This window comes from Nannizzia gypsea, genomic scaffold (genome assembly GCF_000150975.2).
Source record: "Nannizzia gypsea CBS 118893 supercont1.1 genomic scaffold, whole genome shotgun sequence".
Classification (NCBI taxonomy): Eukaryota; Fungi; Ascomycota; class Eurotiomycetes; order Onygenales; family Arthrodermataceae; genus Nannizzia; species Nannizzia gypsea.
This window is the reverse complement of record NW_003345201.1, coordinates 357,773-373,703: the sequence shown is the minus strand read 5'-3', so window position 1 is coordinate 373,703 and position 15,931 is coordinate 357,773. Positions and strand designations below refer to the sequence as shown.

General features: G+C 47.9%; 5 protein-coding genes across 5 annotated transcripts; 2 read left to right on the top strand and 3 right to left on the bottom strand.

Moving 5' to 3' along the window:
- Positions 1–168: 168 nt before the first annotated feature.
- On the bottom strand, positions 169–4,857 carry MGYG_00124 (hypothetical protein; the record flags this gene model as incomplete). Its single annotated transcript, XM_003175985.1, has 4 exons — positions 169–494; positions 571–3,094; positions 3,155–3,443; positions 3,503–4,857. The coding sequence occupies 4 exons, from the start codon at positions 4,855–4,857 to the stop codon at positions 169–171; spliced, it is 4,494 nt and encodes a 1,497-aa protein (XP_003176033.1).
- A 515-nt stretch (positions 4,858–5,372) lies between these two features.
- MGYG_00123 (60S ribosomal protein L26) lies at positions 5,373–6,013 on the top strand (the record flags this gene model as incomplete). The annotated part of the gene is made up of 3 exons (XM_003175984.1): positions 5,373–5,391; positions 5,523–5,635; positions 5,744–6,013. 3 exons carry the CDS (start codon positions 5,373–5,375, stop codon positions 6,011–6,013), a joined length of 402 nt encoding a protein of 133 aa, XP_003176032.1.
- Positions 6,014–6,887: 874 nt separating this feature from the next.
- MGYG_00122 (vesicle-associated membrane protein 714) lies at positions 6,888–7,737 on the bottom strand (the record flags this gene model as incomplete). The annotated part of the gene is made up of 2 exons (XM_003175983.1): positions 6,888–7,623; positions 7,700–7,737. 2 exons carry the CDS (start codon positions 7,735–7,737, stop codon positions 6,888–6,890), a joined length of 774 nt encoding a protein of 257 aa, XP_003176031.1.
- Positions 7,738–8,146: 409 nt separating this feature from the next.
- On the bottom strand, positions 8,147–11,617 carry MGYG_00121 (hypothetical protein; the record flags this gene model as incomplete). The annotated part of the gene is made up of 2 exons (XM_003175982.1): positions 8,147–11,310; positions 11,389–11,617. The coding sequence occupies 2 exons, from the start codon at positions 11,615–11,617 to the stop codon at positions 8,147–8,149; spliced, it is 3,393 nt and encodes a 1,130-aa protein (XP_003176030.1).
- A 2,244-nt stretch (positions 11,618–13,861) lies between these two features.
- On the top strand, positions 13,862–15,082 carry MGYG_00120 (hypothetical protein; the record flags this gene model as incomplete). Its single annotated transcript, XM_003175981.1, has 4 exons — positions 13,862–13,918; positions 13,982–14,426; positions 14,483–14,569; positions 14,631–15,082. The coding sequence occupies 4 exons, from the start codon at positions 13,862–13,864 to the stop codon at positions 15,080–15,082; spliced, it is 1,041 nt and encodes a 346-aa protein (XP_003176029.1).
- Positions 15,083–15,931: the final 849 nt, after the last annotated feature.

Below are 15,931 nucleotides of genomic sequence, written 5' to 3'. Positions count from 1 at the left end.
TAGTGGTACAACCTGTCTACCTCTGAAAAAGATCAGTAAATAGCAACAATTACTCGTGGGAGGCCTTAGAAATGGCCACTGTTTTTCACCCCGCTGCCAACAAAACTGGAAAATTGCCACAACACCGATCCAGTGCTCCTATATGCCTAGATGAATGGCGCAGATTCCTTAATATTCTCTTTTCCCCGCTGGTAAAATTCTGTAAACATCGTCGTGTGCGACAACAGTGCCCTGCCTCTGCTCATTCATTAATATACAGCCTCCTGGTCCTAACCCCGCGCCCACATTTGCCTGTTTCGCCGAGAGTGCTCTCATAATCTGGAGAGCACTTGATCTATAGCTGTCATGCCCGTGATTCTTATTAAAGTCACGTATTGGGCGCCACGTAGTAGGTAAAATAATGGCAGGGGTAGAACCGTTGGTTGTCGCCTTAGATACCACTGCACGGCCTTCATCATCATAAAGGCACGAACTTGGGTTAAAGCATGGGTGTCCTAGAAGGGGAGAAGAGAAAGAGAAATTCTAGTGATTAAGAAATAACAATCGGTAGATGGAGCTTTCTAGCCTCACCAGAGGATACAGACTTGGGTCCGTCGCCTAGTTTCCAAGCCAGTGGACTTAGATGTACATTGTCTAAATGTTCCTTGAGCCCACCGGTAGAAAAGGTACGCGGTGTTGATTGCGTAGGAACGCAACCTGTCCATAAGCAAACTGCCTGATCTTCACCGGCCTGGCTATGTAGTTTTAAGACGTGTTTTCGGAAGACCTCAAAGTTGTGTAGTTTTGCACCACAACTATCGAAATGACATTCATATATTGCATAGGTATTTGATGAGGGCTGTGGCGTGGCTCTAGGGATAGCAACTTCGACATGTCTTGCGATTGAAGGGACAGGCTTCGGCTTATTTTTCGCACCCGGCGGACGTCCAGGTCGTCGTCTTGTAGGAAGAGGAGAAGCATGTGAAGATCGTGTGGGAGTTGGAGCCATAGCCCTTAAAGGAGAAGCAGAATCGGCGTTGATGGTGTGAGAAATTCTTAACTGTGAGGGAGCGCGATCAAGCGACTGGTATTGCCTTCCGCTAGTTGCATCACGTGAGGTATCACGTGGATGAAACTTGGGTTGGGGTATTAGGGGCTCAGGGGTAATTTTCGGGGGAGGAGGACCACCAGGGTCCACGAGATCCCATCGGAATGTCTCGAGATCCGAGGTGTAATCAATAAATTGAAATTTTTCCTTCAGTTTTAGCAAATGATGGTTGAGTGGACGTTCTGTGGGGTGGCGGCCAGCGGCAATCAAGATATCTCTAGCGATTGTTCTAGGATCGTAGTATGATCTTTTCAGGGCCTTGGCTTTGTTGATGGGCTTGATAATACCATTAAAACGACGGAGATCCTCTATTCCAGTAGTCTGGGGTATTCCGTTGTGTTCTTTATGCTTGGCTGTGTTAACGGGTTCCTCTGCCGTAGGCTGGGTTGCAAGGGACGGCTCGCGAGATCGAGTAGGTTGTGGTTGGGCAGCCGGAACTACTTCGCGGTCCGTTAATGGGTTTTGAGCAAGGGTTTCTGTGGTATTAGGCTGGACAGGAATAGAGGGAATATTATCTTCCATGGGGACGTCTGGTGAGGTGTCCATTGGGTCATCAGCCCCAACGATAACCTGGTTTGGCTGATCTATCTCTTCGTCCTCGGGCCCACTCTCATCCTCGTCACTAAATGCTTGAGAAAGGTCGACAATCTCGGCAAAAGTTTGCTTCCTAGCCATGGCTTCCTTAGAGTTAGGAAAGGGTTCGCGTGGCTGGGGTGCGGGTGAAGCAGATATGGACGTGCGGCGCTGGGGAGCATTCTTCATGCGACGCTTAGATATATGGAGTAAATTCAGAGACTTCTGACGTTGCTCCTCTTTTGATAGAGGAAGGTTTGTTCCCGAATTCACGGGAACAGTGCCTATATGGTGCTTCGTTGCTTTTGGACTTTGCTGAGGTATTGGAGTAGCAGGAGTGGAAGATACGAAGGATGAAACAGGCAAGCTGGGGTGAGGAGCTTGTAACGTTGGCTCCGAAATGGGCTTCGTTGCATTGTTTGAGCTCTCGCCGAGGTCTGGAAAGGCTTGTAAAAGATGTTTTGCGAAATGGACCTTGTTTACCGTATAGCCATGGTCCTCCAACATATTGCAAAGCTGTACATAGCTAGGATTCTGTTCAATTAAACTCGATACAAATTCGGGAGTAATGGGGCCATTTCCTGGGAGTGTGGCGATATATTCGCACGCTGACTCGGTTAGGACCCGCCGCTTATGGTAAGGCCAAATGGAAGTCATGTTCCCCCCCTTTCCCACTTCCTCCCCTGAAGACTGCCGTTGCACTTGAGGGGGTGGTGGAGTCTGATGAGTGGTATTGACATGATCTGCCTGGGAGAGCTGGGTATCTTTAGTCGTAGGTGGAGGGTTAGCATGTGACTGAGGAAATTCAGCATTTCCAGTCCTAGTGAAATTATCCAACAGGCTCAACCGTTGCTCTTCTATACTTAAGGCAGCGTATGGCTGGGCCATAGTAGTAGCTGCTTGAGCTGTTGGCGCAGTTCCACCACCATGGTCTGCTGTGTTTACCTCATTATTCAAGCCTGATATGCTGATAGAATCAGAATGGGAGCCATTGCCTAAAAGACTGATCTTCGGTTTCCGCTTTCGTCGTAATGCTGGGAATTTTCCCAAGTCAGGTAGACCATCAATGAAGCCTAGTTTGGTAATTTGTCCTGGGCTGGCAGCCTCGACACCACTCTCCATTTCACCAGGCGTGGTAGAAGGTAATGCTGCTTCTAGGAGCCGCTGCTCAGCTTGTATATTTCCAGTAGACATATTGTTGACAGTTGAAGGTGCAGCGCCTTTTTGCGCATGCGTACTTATTCGGAATACCGCTTCACCTGCTGCACGTTTCTTGCGTGTCTCTTTTAGCGGTATAGTATGATTGGAGTGGGGCAGCTGTGGAGGTTGCGCTGAACCGGGTGTACTAGAGTCTGCAAAGCAATCATTTGCGGTGATGCCATCAACAACATTGGCTGGAACTTGGGCTTTTTGTCCATTACTCTCTTGTTTACTCTATGAAGACAAAAGGTAAGTATGGCGTGGATGGACAGGCAGAAGGAATATTAAACTAACCATATTCGCAGCTAAGATCGATCTAAATAAGTCTGGGTCTTTCTTGCGCATTTCGTCAAGCATTATTTGCATCTGAGTAGCTGTGTCTTCTTTGTCATTGGCTTGTTCTTGTGTGCTTGAAGCGGTTTGGGGCTCAACTGCCGTAATGATTGAGGTGCCCGCCGCCGCAGACTTCGTCTTTCGACTTGGCTTCTTCCTCACTTTTTTCGGAGTACCCTTTGAAAGAGGCTTTGAAAGAGGTTTTGGAGTATCCTTTGGACCCTTATTCGTTATTGATCCATTCAGAGCACTGATGACGGTGAGCTAGGATTACCTTGTAGTGAGGATAGGTAGTAGTCCATTACTTACTTGGAGGCCGTATTAGATAGTGTTGTAGTAGGCGCCGCATTCAACTCTGTAACGTTTAGAGCCGGGGACTGAGTGGAATTTTGCTGTGCTACTACCTGTGTTGTTTCTATTCCGCTAGCCACACTTGCTGCATCAGACTCAACTGTTGTGTGAGCAGTGTGAGCAGTGTGAGCAGCCCCCGAAGCTCCAAACTGGCGGTAATAAGGGTTATATACGTTGGTTGGATCGACAAATCTAGGTAGGGAATTATGAGTAGCGGACTCTGCAATTACAGAGCTCGCATCAGTTGGTTGTGAGTAAGCACTTTGATTCATGGCTGCGGAAGGACGCTCGTTATCAGATACTGCATTATTCATAGAATATTTTTGAGGCGGAGGGCGCATCTGAGAACCAGAGCTAGTCCTATCCGGATGCTGAAGGAGAGTGGGAGAGTGAGAAGTAGATTGTGCTTGGTGGACGCGGTGTTGCAGCTGTGGTGAGGGTTCTGCGCTTGAAGTGACCGAAGGAGTGCTCATGCCCGGGGTATTACTTGTCTGGTGTAAGGTACTAGAAGCAGCCGTGCCTGTAGTTTCAAAAGCCTGGCCGGAATTGCTAGCCTGAAATTGATATACTGTGTTTGAAGAGTTTGAATTATTGGTTGCTAGCTGGCTCCGGGTAGGACCCCTGGCCGGCGCATTATACCGAACTGAATTTGATACCTGATAAGAGTCTGTATTGGTAGCTGGCACATTTTGGGTATAATTACGCCGAGCGGCAGTGGACAAAGCAGTCATCGCTGTGGCCGCAGCGGTGCGAGAGTTTTGCATATAGTCGGACTGATGTGGTGGCGCATTTGGTTGATAAGACCGAGGGTTCTGAGACATTGCAACTGCAGGAACCGTGGCAGTCTGGCCCGGCGAGGAGTTGGAGATATAGTGATTGGTGGAATTCACCGTATCCCGCACTGTATCCATGCTCGAGTTAGATTCGTTTCCATAGTTGGTCGCACCATGTGTACTGGTACGGCTCTGAGGCTGTATCTGGCCGTTATATTGATGCACAGAGTTTGTTGCCTGGTTCGTATCTGACACACGATATGACACTTGCTGCTGGTAGGCTATAGATTGGCCTGTGGTGCTGTTTGAAGGTATCCAGTAGTTATTACTAGCATTTTGCTGATTTGATGTTTGTGGCCCAGATGCGTTCTGTCCATTCCAGCTGCCGTGCCGTTGCCCATAATCCTGGGAGCTATTCTGGGGTGCCGGTGCTGCCAGTTTTGGGGTTTGGGACGACGGAGGAGCGTGCTGGGCCTGGTTCTGCTGGGCTCGGGCGTTCGTGTGTTGGTATTGAGGGTAGCCATACCCGTTGTAGGCCATATCTTAGGTGATCGCTAGAGGTGTTTTCCGGAAGGCTCTCGGTTTCTCAACTGTGGACGGTGTGAATGCGCTTTAAGACTTGTTGCTGAGGCTTGCGGGTATCAAAAGTCATAGCGACGCATAGAGACAAACAAAACGACTGCGTGGGAACCATATCTCCCAGCTTGCCACCAGCAACGTTCCTATCTCATAGTTTTCCTTATCTGAGGCACTTCTTCTTCCGCTTTGTCCACAGGGCTCGTCTAATTCGTCTACTTTTTTTTATTCTTCTGCTTCGTCTGCTTCGTCTTCCGCCGCATCCTCGCGCGCGTCGTTCTTGACGGAGCCCAAGTTCCTGATGAGTCAGCAAACCCTAGCTCGCGCTTAAGTAACCATGAAGCGCAGGTCAGCTGACCCACAAGTCTCGCACTATTTTGCATCAACGAAAAAATAACGTCGAATTTCAACTTTGAAGAGAAACACGCCGTCGACATCCAACAGACCACACTTCCCCCAGGGTCAGATCGCATATCACGATGGCTAAGGTTAACACAGGTACGTGAGATTTCTCATGCTGGTTCTGCTGTTAGATGAAGAGCTGGTTACTGCGAGATTGCTTTCAAAGACGGCTTGATCTGGATGTCCAAATTTCGAAGTGCTGACCATGAGTTGTTCCTCAACTATAGCAATTGCTTGCTCCCGACGGAAGTCGCGCAAGACGCACTTCAGCGCTCCCTCCAGTGAGCGACGAACCATCATGAGCGCCCCTTTGAGCAAGGAGCTCCGTGAAAAGCACAACGTACGTTGATATCCAGCACCATCAGACTAATACACCACACCACCACAGACAGGACAAAATAGAATCCGAGGGAAAAGACATTCGTCTAACCGAGTATAACCTGTCTAGGTCCGATCGATACCAATTCGCAAGGATGATGAGGTCACCATTGTGCGGGGAACCAACAAGGGCCGCGAAGGAAAGATCACATCCGTGTATCGCCTCAAGTATGTCGTCCACGTCGAGCGAGTCAGCCGCGAGAAATCCAATGGCCAGTCTGTTCCAATCGGCATCCACCCATCCAAGGTTGTCATCACCAAACTCAAGCTCGACAAGGACCGTGAGAGCATCCTCGAGAGAATGGGCAAGGGACGTGCTGCCAGAGCCAAGTCCTCCTAAGCCGGTTGATTTGGGTCAGGGAAGTAGTTTCTTTGGGTGTTATTAATGGATGGGAACGTGGGAAAAAATTATAAACGACCAAGATAAAGACAAATGTCACCATATTCGAAACTTTTCCTTATCTCTCCATTGTGGTTTGATATTGAATTGTGTTAGGACCCTCCTCAACTCCAGTCCATGTCTTTACTGCTTGCTTGTTCCAGGCTCGTTAACGAACGCGGCCTCGTTTGGGCGTCACATCTTGAATGCTTCTACTTTTCTACGTGTTCCCAGGTGTTCAAATGGACTGGAGATATCAGGGGCCTACTCTATTTGTCTCATGAGATGAAATACCAAAACTTACATGATTCTCTAACTTTCCCATCATAGATATGTCTCCAATTGCTGTCCCATTTTCTCTTTACGCCCGTATTATCTCCTCGCCAACCTACCTTTAGTGGTTGTCGAGGTAAACGACTGGCGGATATTAAGAACATTCCTCGCTCTCCTTCCACAATATCGTGGGAGGTAAGAAAGTTGAATAACCCTGCCTGCAGACTTGCCTCTAGAGAATTCATTGATGAAGGCGGGTTTGATGGTAGGGGACACTAAGAAGCACTTCGCAACACCAAGGTATTCAAGCGCAATCCATATGTATATTTATTCGGCTAAAATGCCTTATACTTGGCCAAATCTGCATCTCTCGTAATAACTATGAACGCTATAAGCTATATATTAAGCATTAATCAGATAAATAACATTGCATGGAAGAAAATGCTGTGCAAGATGCCAGAAATAACCGACTTGGAACCTTGCAATATCAGTCGAAGAAAAGAGAAAATGGAAACGAAACGCCACTCGGAGACGGTATCGGCGTTAGCTGTCCGTCAGTGTTTCATTCCTCGTGGTGGGTTCCACGTCCCACGCAGCTTCCCCACGCCGGCAGGCCGCATCCCATACCAACAAACAGGTATATCAAGAACAATACCACAACAATCAGCAAGACCATAACCTTCGTATTCTTCCACCACATCCGGCGTCGTAGGTCCCGGCTACGTACTCTGAAATCACGAGCACTGCTTCCCAACCTATCAGTCTTATCAATCAAGGTATCGATACGCTCTCCTCTCTCCAGAACACGCTCAATATTCTCCGTCATGATATCTCGAACGTTATCGATTTCTCTCCTGGCCGAAGCAAGTGAATCGGATGGAGGCGTTGTGTTGAACGTGTGTAGCAAGCCACGTAGGTCATTGTTAAAGGCAGCACACCCATAGGCTGGCAAAGCGGCGTAATCAGTGCTATCTGGAATATAGCTCGCAAGGAATTTCCTCTTCATCTCGAGCAAAAACGCGAAGGGAATACGACGGCCCTGTTCGGCCGTGGCAACGACCAAGTAACTCAATGCCGAGTGGGAGTCTGGCGTCTGGCTGCTCCCCTGTGCCGAAGAGGCACTGGGCGAATCAGCAATGTAGTGGATAAATAGTCGGTCATGAGTGTACGTGAGTTTCTGAGGCGAGTCGTGAGATATCTTGGGGAGGATTATGGATGCCAATGATGAAGCCGAGGTAGAAGACGTTCCAGGCACCGAGTGCTCTGTGAGGATAGTTGTCCTATGCGCTATACAGGCACTTGTAGATATGTCAGCCGCGGAGTCATGAAGATATATGTAGAGAGTGAGACCCATATATATGCAGGTGTACTTACTACAATAGCGGGCTGGACGCTCTTGATGAGGATGCCATGCTTAATGCTCAATCCTTAGATTCACGCAGTAACTACGCTCTCAGAGAAATGAAAGAGAGAAAAAAGGAAGCAAATAGGGCCTAAAAGTCTTGAAAAAGGGTATGTGCAGGCTCTGAGTTATCGTCTAGACCAGTGTCTCCCTGCTGGTCTAACCTGAGATTAATCTCTATGTGCAACTGTGAAGCTGGAGAAGGCAAGTCGCAATCAAGCGTAACAAGATACGCGCGGGTTTGTCTAGTTTGCATGGCTTGGCCCAAGCTTCCTGCATTGTCATGTCTTGGCACTATCAGAAAAGTACTTCACATTATGCAGGCAACCAACAAGGGTATAACCAGAGAGTAATAAGCATGGACGATCAATTTGGTTCTGTCTATAGTTCTAATTTAGTGGTATGCATATCTATCTATATCAGCAAGACCTCAATTTGGAGTCTGATGAGGACTCCGACCTCTCTTCGCTGAGCCGCTCATCTTTGAGCTCAAATGCAGCATGTAGCTTATTTTCACCGCCCCTGCGAGATTCCTCCCTAGTCGATATCTCTACTCCTTGTTTTGGGCTGCTGGTGGCGGTATTTTGTCTACGTGAGGTAGCGGGGCGAACCCTTTCTTTTCTCCCGGGAGCATGGCGGAGATCCTTGACTTCGTTCAAAACATCCCTGAAGCTTTCTTCAAGCGTCTTCATCCGTGCGAGAACAAGCCGGCTAAGCATGTCTCTGTTGTCATTCCTCCTTTCCTGTTGCATTTCCCCCATGGCATATGCCATTTGAGTGTTGAAGCTTCCAGGTATACCGCCCACAAAACCTCCGCCAAGCGCTTCGTTGTCTCCTATATCAGATCCCAAGCCCAGAGTAAGGGATAAAGGACGCCGCCGTTGACTTGGTAGATTATTTAGTGACCACTGTATACCATGATCGGGGACAGAAAATGCCGCCGCTGTCGGCTGTGGGATCGGCCGTGGTCGCGTTATCAGCTGTGAAGTTTTCAGGTTGGTCTGTGGTCGGCGTCGATTTGGAGTGGTTGTCCCGCTCTTTCCTTTATGTCTAGGAGATGGAGGTTTAGAACTAGCCATACTCTGGGTAGCTTCTGGTGGTACGGGGTTATAGAGTATTGTAGCTGCAGAAGGATTCCTCGAGTGATGGCGCCGCGGTGTTCGCGGGGTACGTGATGGGCTGTTCCTTCGTGAGAACCGTCGGGCCGTTGAAGGCCTTGAAAGCATGGGGGATGGCTCTACTGAGCTTTCAAGTATGTTATCCGTAGGAAAGATAGTCTCTTGAGTTTTCCTAGGATCAGGTAAGTCTCCGTCTCTACTAGAATCGGCTCCACCGTTTTCATCACTGCTCAGCTCATCGTCACCTTGAACCTCAACGTCAGTTTGTGCAGGTGCAGGCATCACTGATATCCTTTGAGAGTAAAGGTGAGGCCTAGGTTCCCTGTTTACTTTGGTCGTCTCAAATGCAACACTCATGAAGTCTTCTGGGTCTGAGGCAAAGGACCGAGTAGTATCTGTGAAAAAGTTATGACCGCTCATTCCTCGGCTTCTTCGTCGTCGTTGTAACCGGCCTGGCCACACTCGCCTTGCCTCCAAGTCTTCCACCACTTTTCGGTCTTGGTCTTCCGGCGGTGCTCTAGAGCTTCCGTCTCCAATATTCCGCATCCAGTTACTGACATTGGTGGTGGACAAGCGTTGGCGGGCCCTGCTCCGCCGAGGTTCTTGGTAAGTAGTGCCTTCACGGGGCAGGTCAAAGACTTGGTCTAAAGCCCTATCCTTTTGATGTGTAGCAACGGATGGCTCCCGTACACGGAACCTGGCACGTGGAGTAAAAGGTGAAAAAGAGCGCTCTTGGGCTCCGGTAGGTGTAATTGGATTGAATCTGCCCCTAATCAGGTCAGTGGGTTCAACAGCAGCAGGCCTCAATATAGTGCGCTCGTAAAGATATATGCAGAAGAGAATCGGGAAGTGCGTTATCTTGATGACGGTACGGTTGAGCTTCAAAAAACTTCGAAAGGGTATGGCAAATCTCAGGGGAGTAATCGCCCAGGCGAGGACATTGGTCGGTGCCACATAAGAAAATAGAGCATCTGATTTCACCATAGATATAGTATTCACGGCAAATAAAAATTGATGCTCTTCGTGCGCGTTCTGGACAATAGCCATGAAGGAGTTTGTGAGGATAGTGATGAGGATCGTGATAACCAGGAAATGGCATATGAATAGGAAAAGGGTCAGAATAATCTTCCCAAGCAGATTATACCTATCCCAAAGGGTCCAAGCAGCTGGAGTAAACCCCATGACCATTTGGAACAAAGCATAGGCAACCGAGCTAGGTGAGGCATTGGTATCGCCAAATGAAAAGGTAAAGGCGACGAAAAACCCGCTGCAAGCTATAATAATAAGAATAAGCACCGCAATCAAGTCAGCAGCCATCATTCGAAATGCGATTAACAGCTGCGAAAAGTATCGGTAATGGTCAAGAACTGAAAAAAGTCGTGGCAGTAGAAGCACCGCATTAGCAGCCAGGGTATCGTATGCGAGTCCCGCTGCATAGGCTTTCTGATCCTGAGGGACAATTGCCCCATACAGACGCAAGGCATAATAGATAAGAAGCAGGACTAGAATCCCGACGTCAAACATGTTCCAAAAGCTCATCAAGTAAAGGCTAAAGCCTTGCTCATTAAAGCCAACGATCTCGTCTAGCATGAACCCGGCGCTCCAAAACCAGAAGACCATCTCAAAACCAGTTAGGTGCAGCGGTCTCTTCTGGAGTAAGATGAGAAAGAGACATAGCAGAATCGCGTAGGAAAGCGTCGATAATAACTGCCGATATCTAGGGACGCGTAACCTAGATAACTTAAATAGAGACGCATCTCGTGGGTCATAAATTGATACTGAACGGCGGGAGATATTCTTGTTTCGTACAGTGGGAATACCCTTTGTGTCGACTCGAGGTCCGGGCATGTGGATGGCGCCGTAGCCCTGATATTGTAAATGACCATCCGAAATAGGTTGTCGGTGCAGGCTGTCTGCTCCGGAATAGAAAACAATAGTGCCAGCCCATAGTGCTTCCAGCTGCTGGACTACAACGGGATGCGCCAAGAATCGTTTTGCCTGGGCTCTGATAGCAATTTCTAAACATGAGATTCGAACGTCTTTAAGTAAAGCATGAGAACCCTGGTTGTTATCCCATGGTCGACCATTTGAAGCTCCGGTAGACGGCTTAGAGGCCTGGCCTTGTAGCGGATGAAAATCATATGACAAGGCGTCTATCAGACTTCGCACGTTGTATTCCTTTAGCAATTTGATGGCCAGAAGTTCACAAACCATTGCTCTTGTCCGACTGGCACCGCTAATACCTGGGTTGGAAGTAGCCTCTTTATCAAATTGGAGGCAGTTGACCATCAAGGCATAGAGAGTAGCTTTAGTAAGATGTCTTGCATGGATGATTTGCTGTATGGGTTTCAGCAGAAACTGCGAGACCTGAGGGGATCGAAGCTGATCCCATGTCAACGTCGTCTCACAGCGTGATGCTATCAATAGCCGTAGGTCATGGGTGAGTTGATAAACAGGAATTGCATCTAGATACCAGACAATATATGTATATTAACTCTGGCTCAAAACATGTTTTGAGTAACAAGTTAAACTGGGTTTCATACCAAGATGGATAGAAAACATCGGCAATAGAGGAGCTTGAGATTCGCTATCAGGGGCATCTTCGTACTCCTCCTCATAGTCTCCGATAACTTCTTCTGAAGCAGTTTCTGGCTCGGTCTGAGCATCGGCCTCGAAATCACGAACGTTTCTCTCAGCCTGCCCAACGGACCCAGGGGGCGAGAAGAGCCCCAGCCTCTGCTTCCGCTTCGGTCTAAATAGAGAGGAAAACATCACTTCTCGGTACTGTCAACAGAGATCGATATTTCCAACGGGACTCTTTCAGTCAAGCTTTCACTCGGACCAGGGTTCAAGCTGCCCTAGGGCCAGCGATGAAGAAGCGACATGGGGAAGCAAGCCAAACGAGCTCCATCTAAACATGAAAACAAAATATCCTCCCATAACAAAAGAAAAACAATAACGCAAAGCCGGTCAAAAATCGCGGTAACACTCACGGTGTGTTTGGCAGGATGTTTTTCCCTCTGCCTTGATTTTGCTTGTTGTGGATCCCTGCACTTCGGGCTAGGCGCATCACATGATAGGGCCGACAAGACGCGATATGCGAGATATCCCTGACTCTTGCAACGAGCCTCCACTGGTCAGGCATGCTTGTTAGCGAGTTACATGATAGCTTCGGGCACAAGGCGGCGTTACTTCATCTGTGACAGGGCTGCAGGGGTTTAATAACATGCAGGACCAACGCTGGGCCTCTTTTAAAGGGCGTCTGACATCGATCTTTCAAGAAGTTCGGCGCTCTTTAACGGGTTTCGGCTCGCGAGGATACACAAACCAGTAACGCTTTTATTTATCGTCTTGTGCTAACTAAACTTTTTCACTTAGTGAACAAGAAAGATTTCGGAACCGCTTACCGTGATAGTTCGCCCAGAAACCCTGAAGAATCGCTGCTTTGCTTCGTCCTCTCGCCAAAGCATGACTCTCAAGTTACACCCCACCTGGCGTGAGATGAAATGGTTATTTTATTCCCCGGTAGTTGAAGGAACTTCGGCTACGTCTACGCCCCATCGAAAGAAGGGAAACGAACCCCAGGGTGGTTTCTCAATGCAACAAACAGCGGCTGTTCGGTTTGACGTTTGGCTTGGTGGGCGGCGAATTTATGTCACGTGATGCTTCTAACCGACCTTCGAGAAAGAGGCATTTTTGAGGCTCATTGCGGGACTCAGTGAACTGATTAATTAATTCATTTGACTCTACGGATTATGAGGTGGTTAAATTTCCGCAGCAGTCCTTTCGATAGATTACTGTGGGATCTGCAGGGTACCACGCAAAGAGATGTGGCCAACCATGGCTCGCGAGTCATGATCGACTTAAATCGAGGCCTGTGCGAAGGAAACACCGTTGCTTGCCTGCCGATATGGGCTACGGAGCGCCTTTCACCATGTTCTTCCTCTCACTCCCTCTCTCTATCAAGTCTTCGGAAATTGCTCCGTCAGAGAAGAAGCCTCTGGCATGTCGATGGAGCCCTCGTCACCTTCTCAAAGATATGTAATATGTCCCTGACGCAAGCTTCGGGCCCTTCTTTAGAATCCAGCCGGCCACATTCGCTAAGGCCTTCTCGATCAGTCCCTTTGTCCCGGCTGAGTATCACCTATACATACTCCGTACGGAGTAGCTTAAGTCGGTTAGGCCTTGCCTATCCTCCCACTAATGTGCCAGAAAGTGCGCTACTCCTGTCAGTCTTTCGCGGTAATTGGCTTGTGCTAAACCAGTCTTGACCAAATGCAGCCCGTCACATAAAATTCAGCCAGTGAGGTTGCCCTAAAATCAGAATGAACATGGAATACGAAATTCCGTTGTTCTCGTGGGTAGTAAGCACACAACGATGTCAACCATTCCGCACTTGCTCAGTAACAAGTATCGTGATTAATTTTCCTTTCATATACCCTAACTAAATTTTAAGCGACGGGCTGTCACCTTCAAGCAAGCACTCAACGATCTCGCCCAAACTATCGGCATCGCCGATTTACTAAGAGCGTGCGACACGAGAGGATTCGTTCTGTAACCGACGGACGAACTCTGTCATGATCTCTGGTCAGATCTCACCCCTGGCGTGCGCCACTAGTGGAGATTACCCCGTATCAAGCCCAAACCCAACACCAAGATCTATATATCGTGTTTGATCGAACACCCCGGTTTGACAGAACCACAGAGTACTCCAGCCATTTTTCTAGCGCTTGATTGACTGTTTTAGGTGGGAGTCGGATACGAAGTACCCACCACCGGCACGCTCGAAGTGAGGTTGTGCCATAGCACACCATGTCGGTTAATTTGCTATATTATATTGATTGGGTTTCCCATAACTTTGATTTCACGACGTTCATCATTTCGTTCTATCTCCTGTCGCGCCTTTCGAGATCTATCTCTTTTCCTGGTGACGGCCGTTACCGTCGAGCCATTAACCGTCGCGTTATCTAGGACTTTTTCTTTACGCGCATATTATATTGGAAAACAACCTTAATTATGGGAGCCGAAGACAAACTAACACTTGCACGGAAAATCGGCCGTACGGAACTGCTGGTGTGTATTTCTGTGGAACAATTACCCATTAAGCCGCAATGTTTTACTGAACACTCTTGGTAGGCATCATTATGGGTCGGATTTGGCCTTGCGACTGTGTTACTTGCTAGTCGCTTCGCGATTAGGTTACGCCTTCATCGACGACTATTTTGGGACGACGTTCTCGCAGGACTCGCCTACATATCCCTTCTGGGCCATAATATTTTGGCAACCATAGCCGTTCCGACCGTTTATCTACTACTCCATCTTTACGAAAATAACCAAGGACTCCTCATGCCCGGCCTCTTGGAAAAGTTCGATATGATGACAAAGCTAGTGTTCGCCAGCAATTTCTGCTTCAGATGTTGTATTTACTTGGTCAAGGCCAGTCTTCTCGCCCTTCTCTGGAGGCTCTTTCGTAGTCTTCCTGCTTTCAGAAGAGTTTGGTGGGCGATTACGATAGTCACCATAATGGGTTTTTTGGCTTCGGTTATACTGCCTCCAGTGGCTTGTCCATCTGTGTCTGCTCGTAAGTGAGAGCTTCCATACGTTAATCATGCCTTCGACTGACGTGAGACCGTCTAGTTGGCTGCCTATCCGCAAAGACTTTGAAGCTAGAAGCCATCAGCATGTATGTGACTACTATATGTGACGTCCTCACAGATATTCTAAGTAAGTAAATTCAATAAACAACTATAATGAACCCACTTCAGAAGGCTAACGCAACATATAGTCATGTCTGTGCCTGTTGCATTTGTGCTCAAGTCTTCTCTCCCTAGGTCTCAAAAGCTTGGCCTTGTTGGGCTATTTCTGCTTGGTCTTGCTGTTGTCGTAATGGCAATTCTTCGCAACCTTGAGACTGACGGGAAATCTAAGCACCCACCACCATCTTGGCTGTTATTCTGGAGTGCTATGGAGGCAACTGTTGCGGTGATGGTATCATGTTTTGCATCCTACAAATCACTCTTTACCTCCCACTCGCGTTCTACGGCTTATCATTGCCAATCTGGGTATTCCGCATCTGTTGCTGTTTCAAGCCGGATGCCAGGCAATAAAGTTTGGACAGATAGTGATTCCCAAAAGGAAATTATGCACCGAACAGAATTCGAAGTTAGCTATGAAATGGCCTCTATACCTGAGCATCAAGTTAGGAGCCCTGGATGGGAAGGAAACAGAGTGATATGAGCAAATGGGCTCTATTTCAACGGTACAACACCAAAATTGGCCCAGTATCGCTCTTTAAACCAAGCGCTTAGAAGGCATACACCAAACCTTTCCCACAGGTTCTACGCCACTAGCACTATCAGCCTCTACATAGGTGGACAAAGCGCCAAACGGAGGCTACTACAAGCCTGCGCGGCTCCAGACGTTAGAGGTTGTACAAACTGGATGTCTAATGCCGCGTGTCTCAAAATAACGGTCGATTTCTATCCTATGACTCCCTGCAATCGCGTGCTCATACGGCCAACAAAAGACGCTTCTCAGGCATATAATCATACTGAGTACGATATCGGAGCCTGCTACTTTGCAAACGAGTCACTTCCCGCCGAAAATGTTCCCAGTTATATTATCCTAAGGCAAAGTTGCAAGAGACTAAATGATTGCGAATCCTATGACGCATGATGCCATTATGAGGAATTATCCCGACACATTGGGTTGAGAATAATTCTATTTCAGCGGTGGAGCATGCAGTGTTTGCTTTACCTTTCCTAACAGCATAAAACCCGTTAGAAAAAGCAAACCATCCACTCTTATCTTACGTCGAGACTCTAAACTGTGAATCATCGACTATTTAGTTTGTTAGATTATAAGTAATATTAATATTTTAAGATATGCCCGATCAATTCGTACTTTTACAATGTTCACGTGGCCGTTTTCCTATTTGGTACCTCTTGGGAATCTCAAAGACAAACCCAGCCCATAATAAAGCAATCAACGATATATAGCTATGATTTTATAGTAACCACAAACACATATTGCCATATATAACCAACTCTGCTACTTTGGTGATCATTTCGGCTCACCCCATCTAGG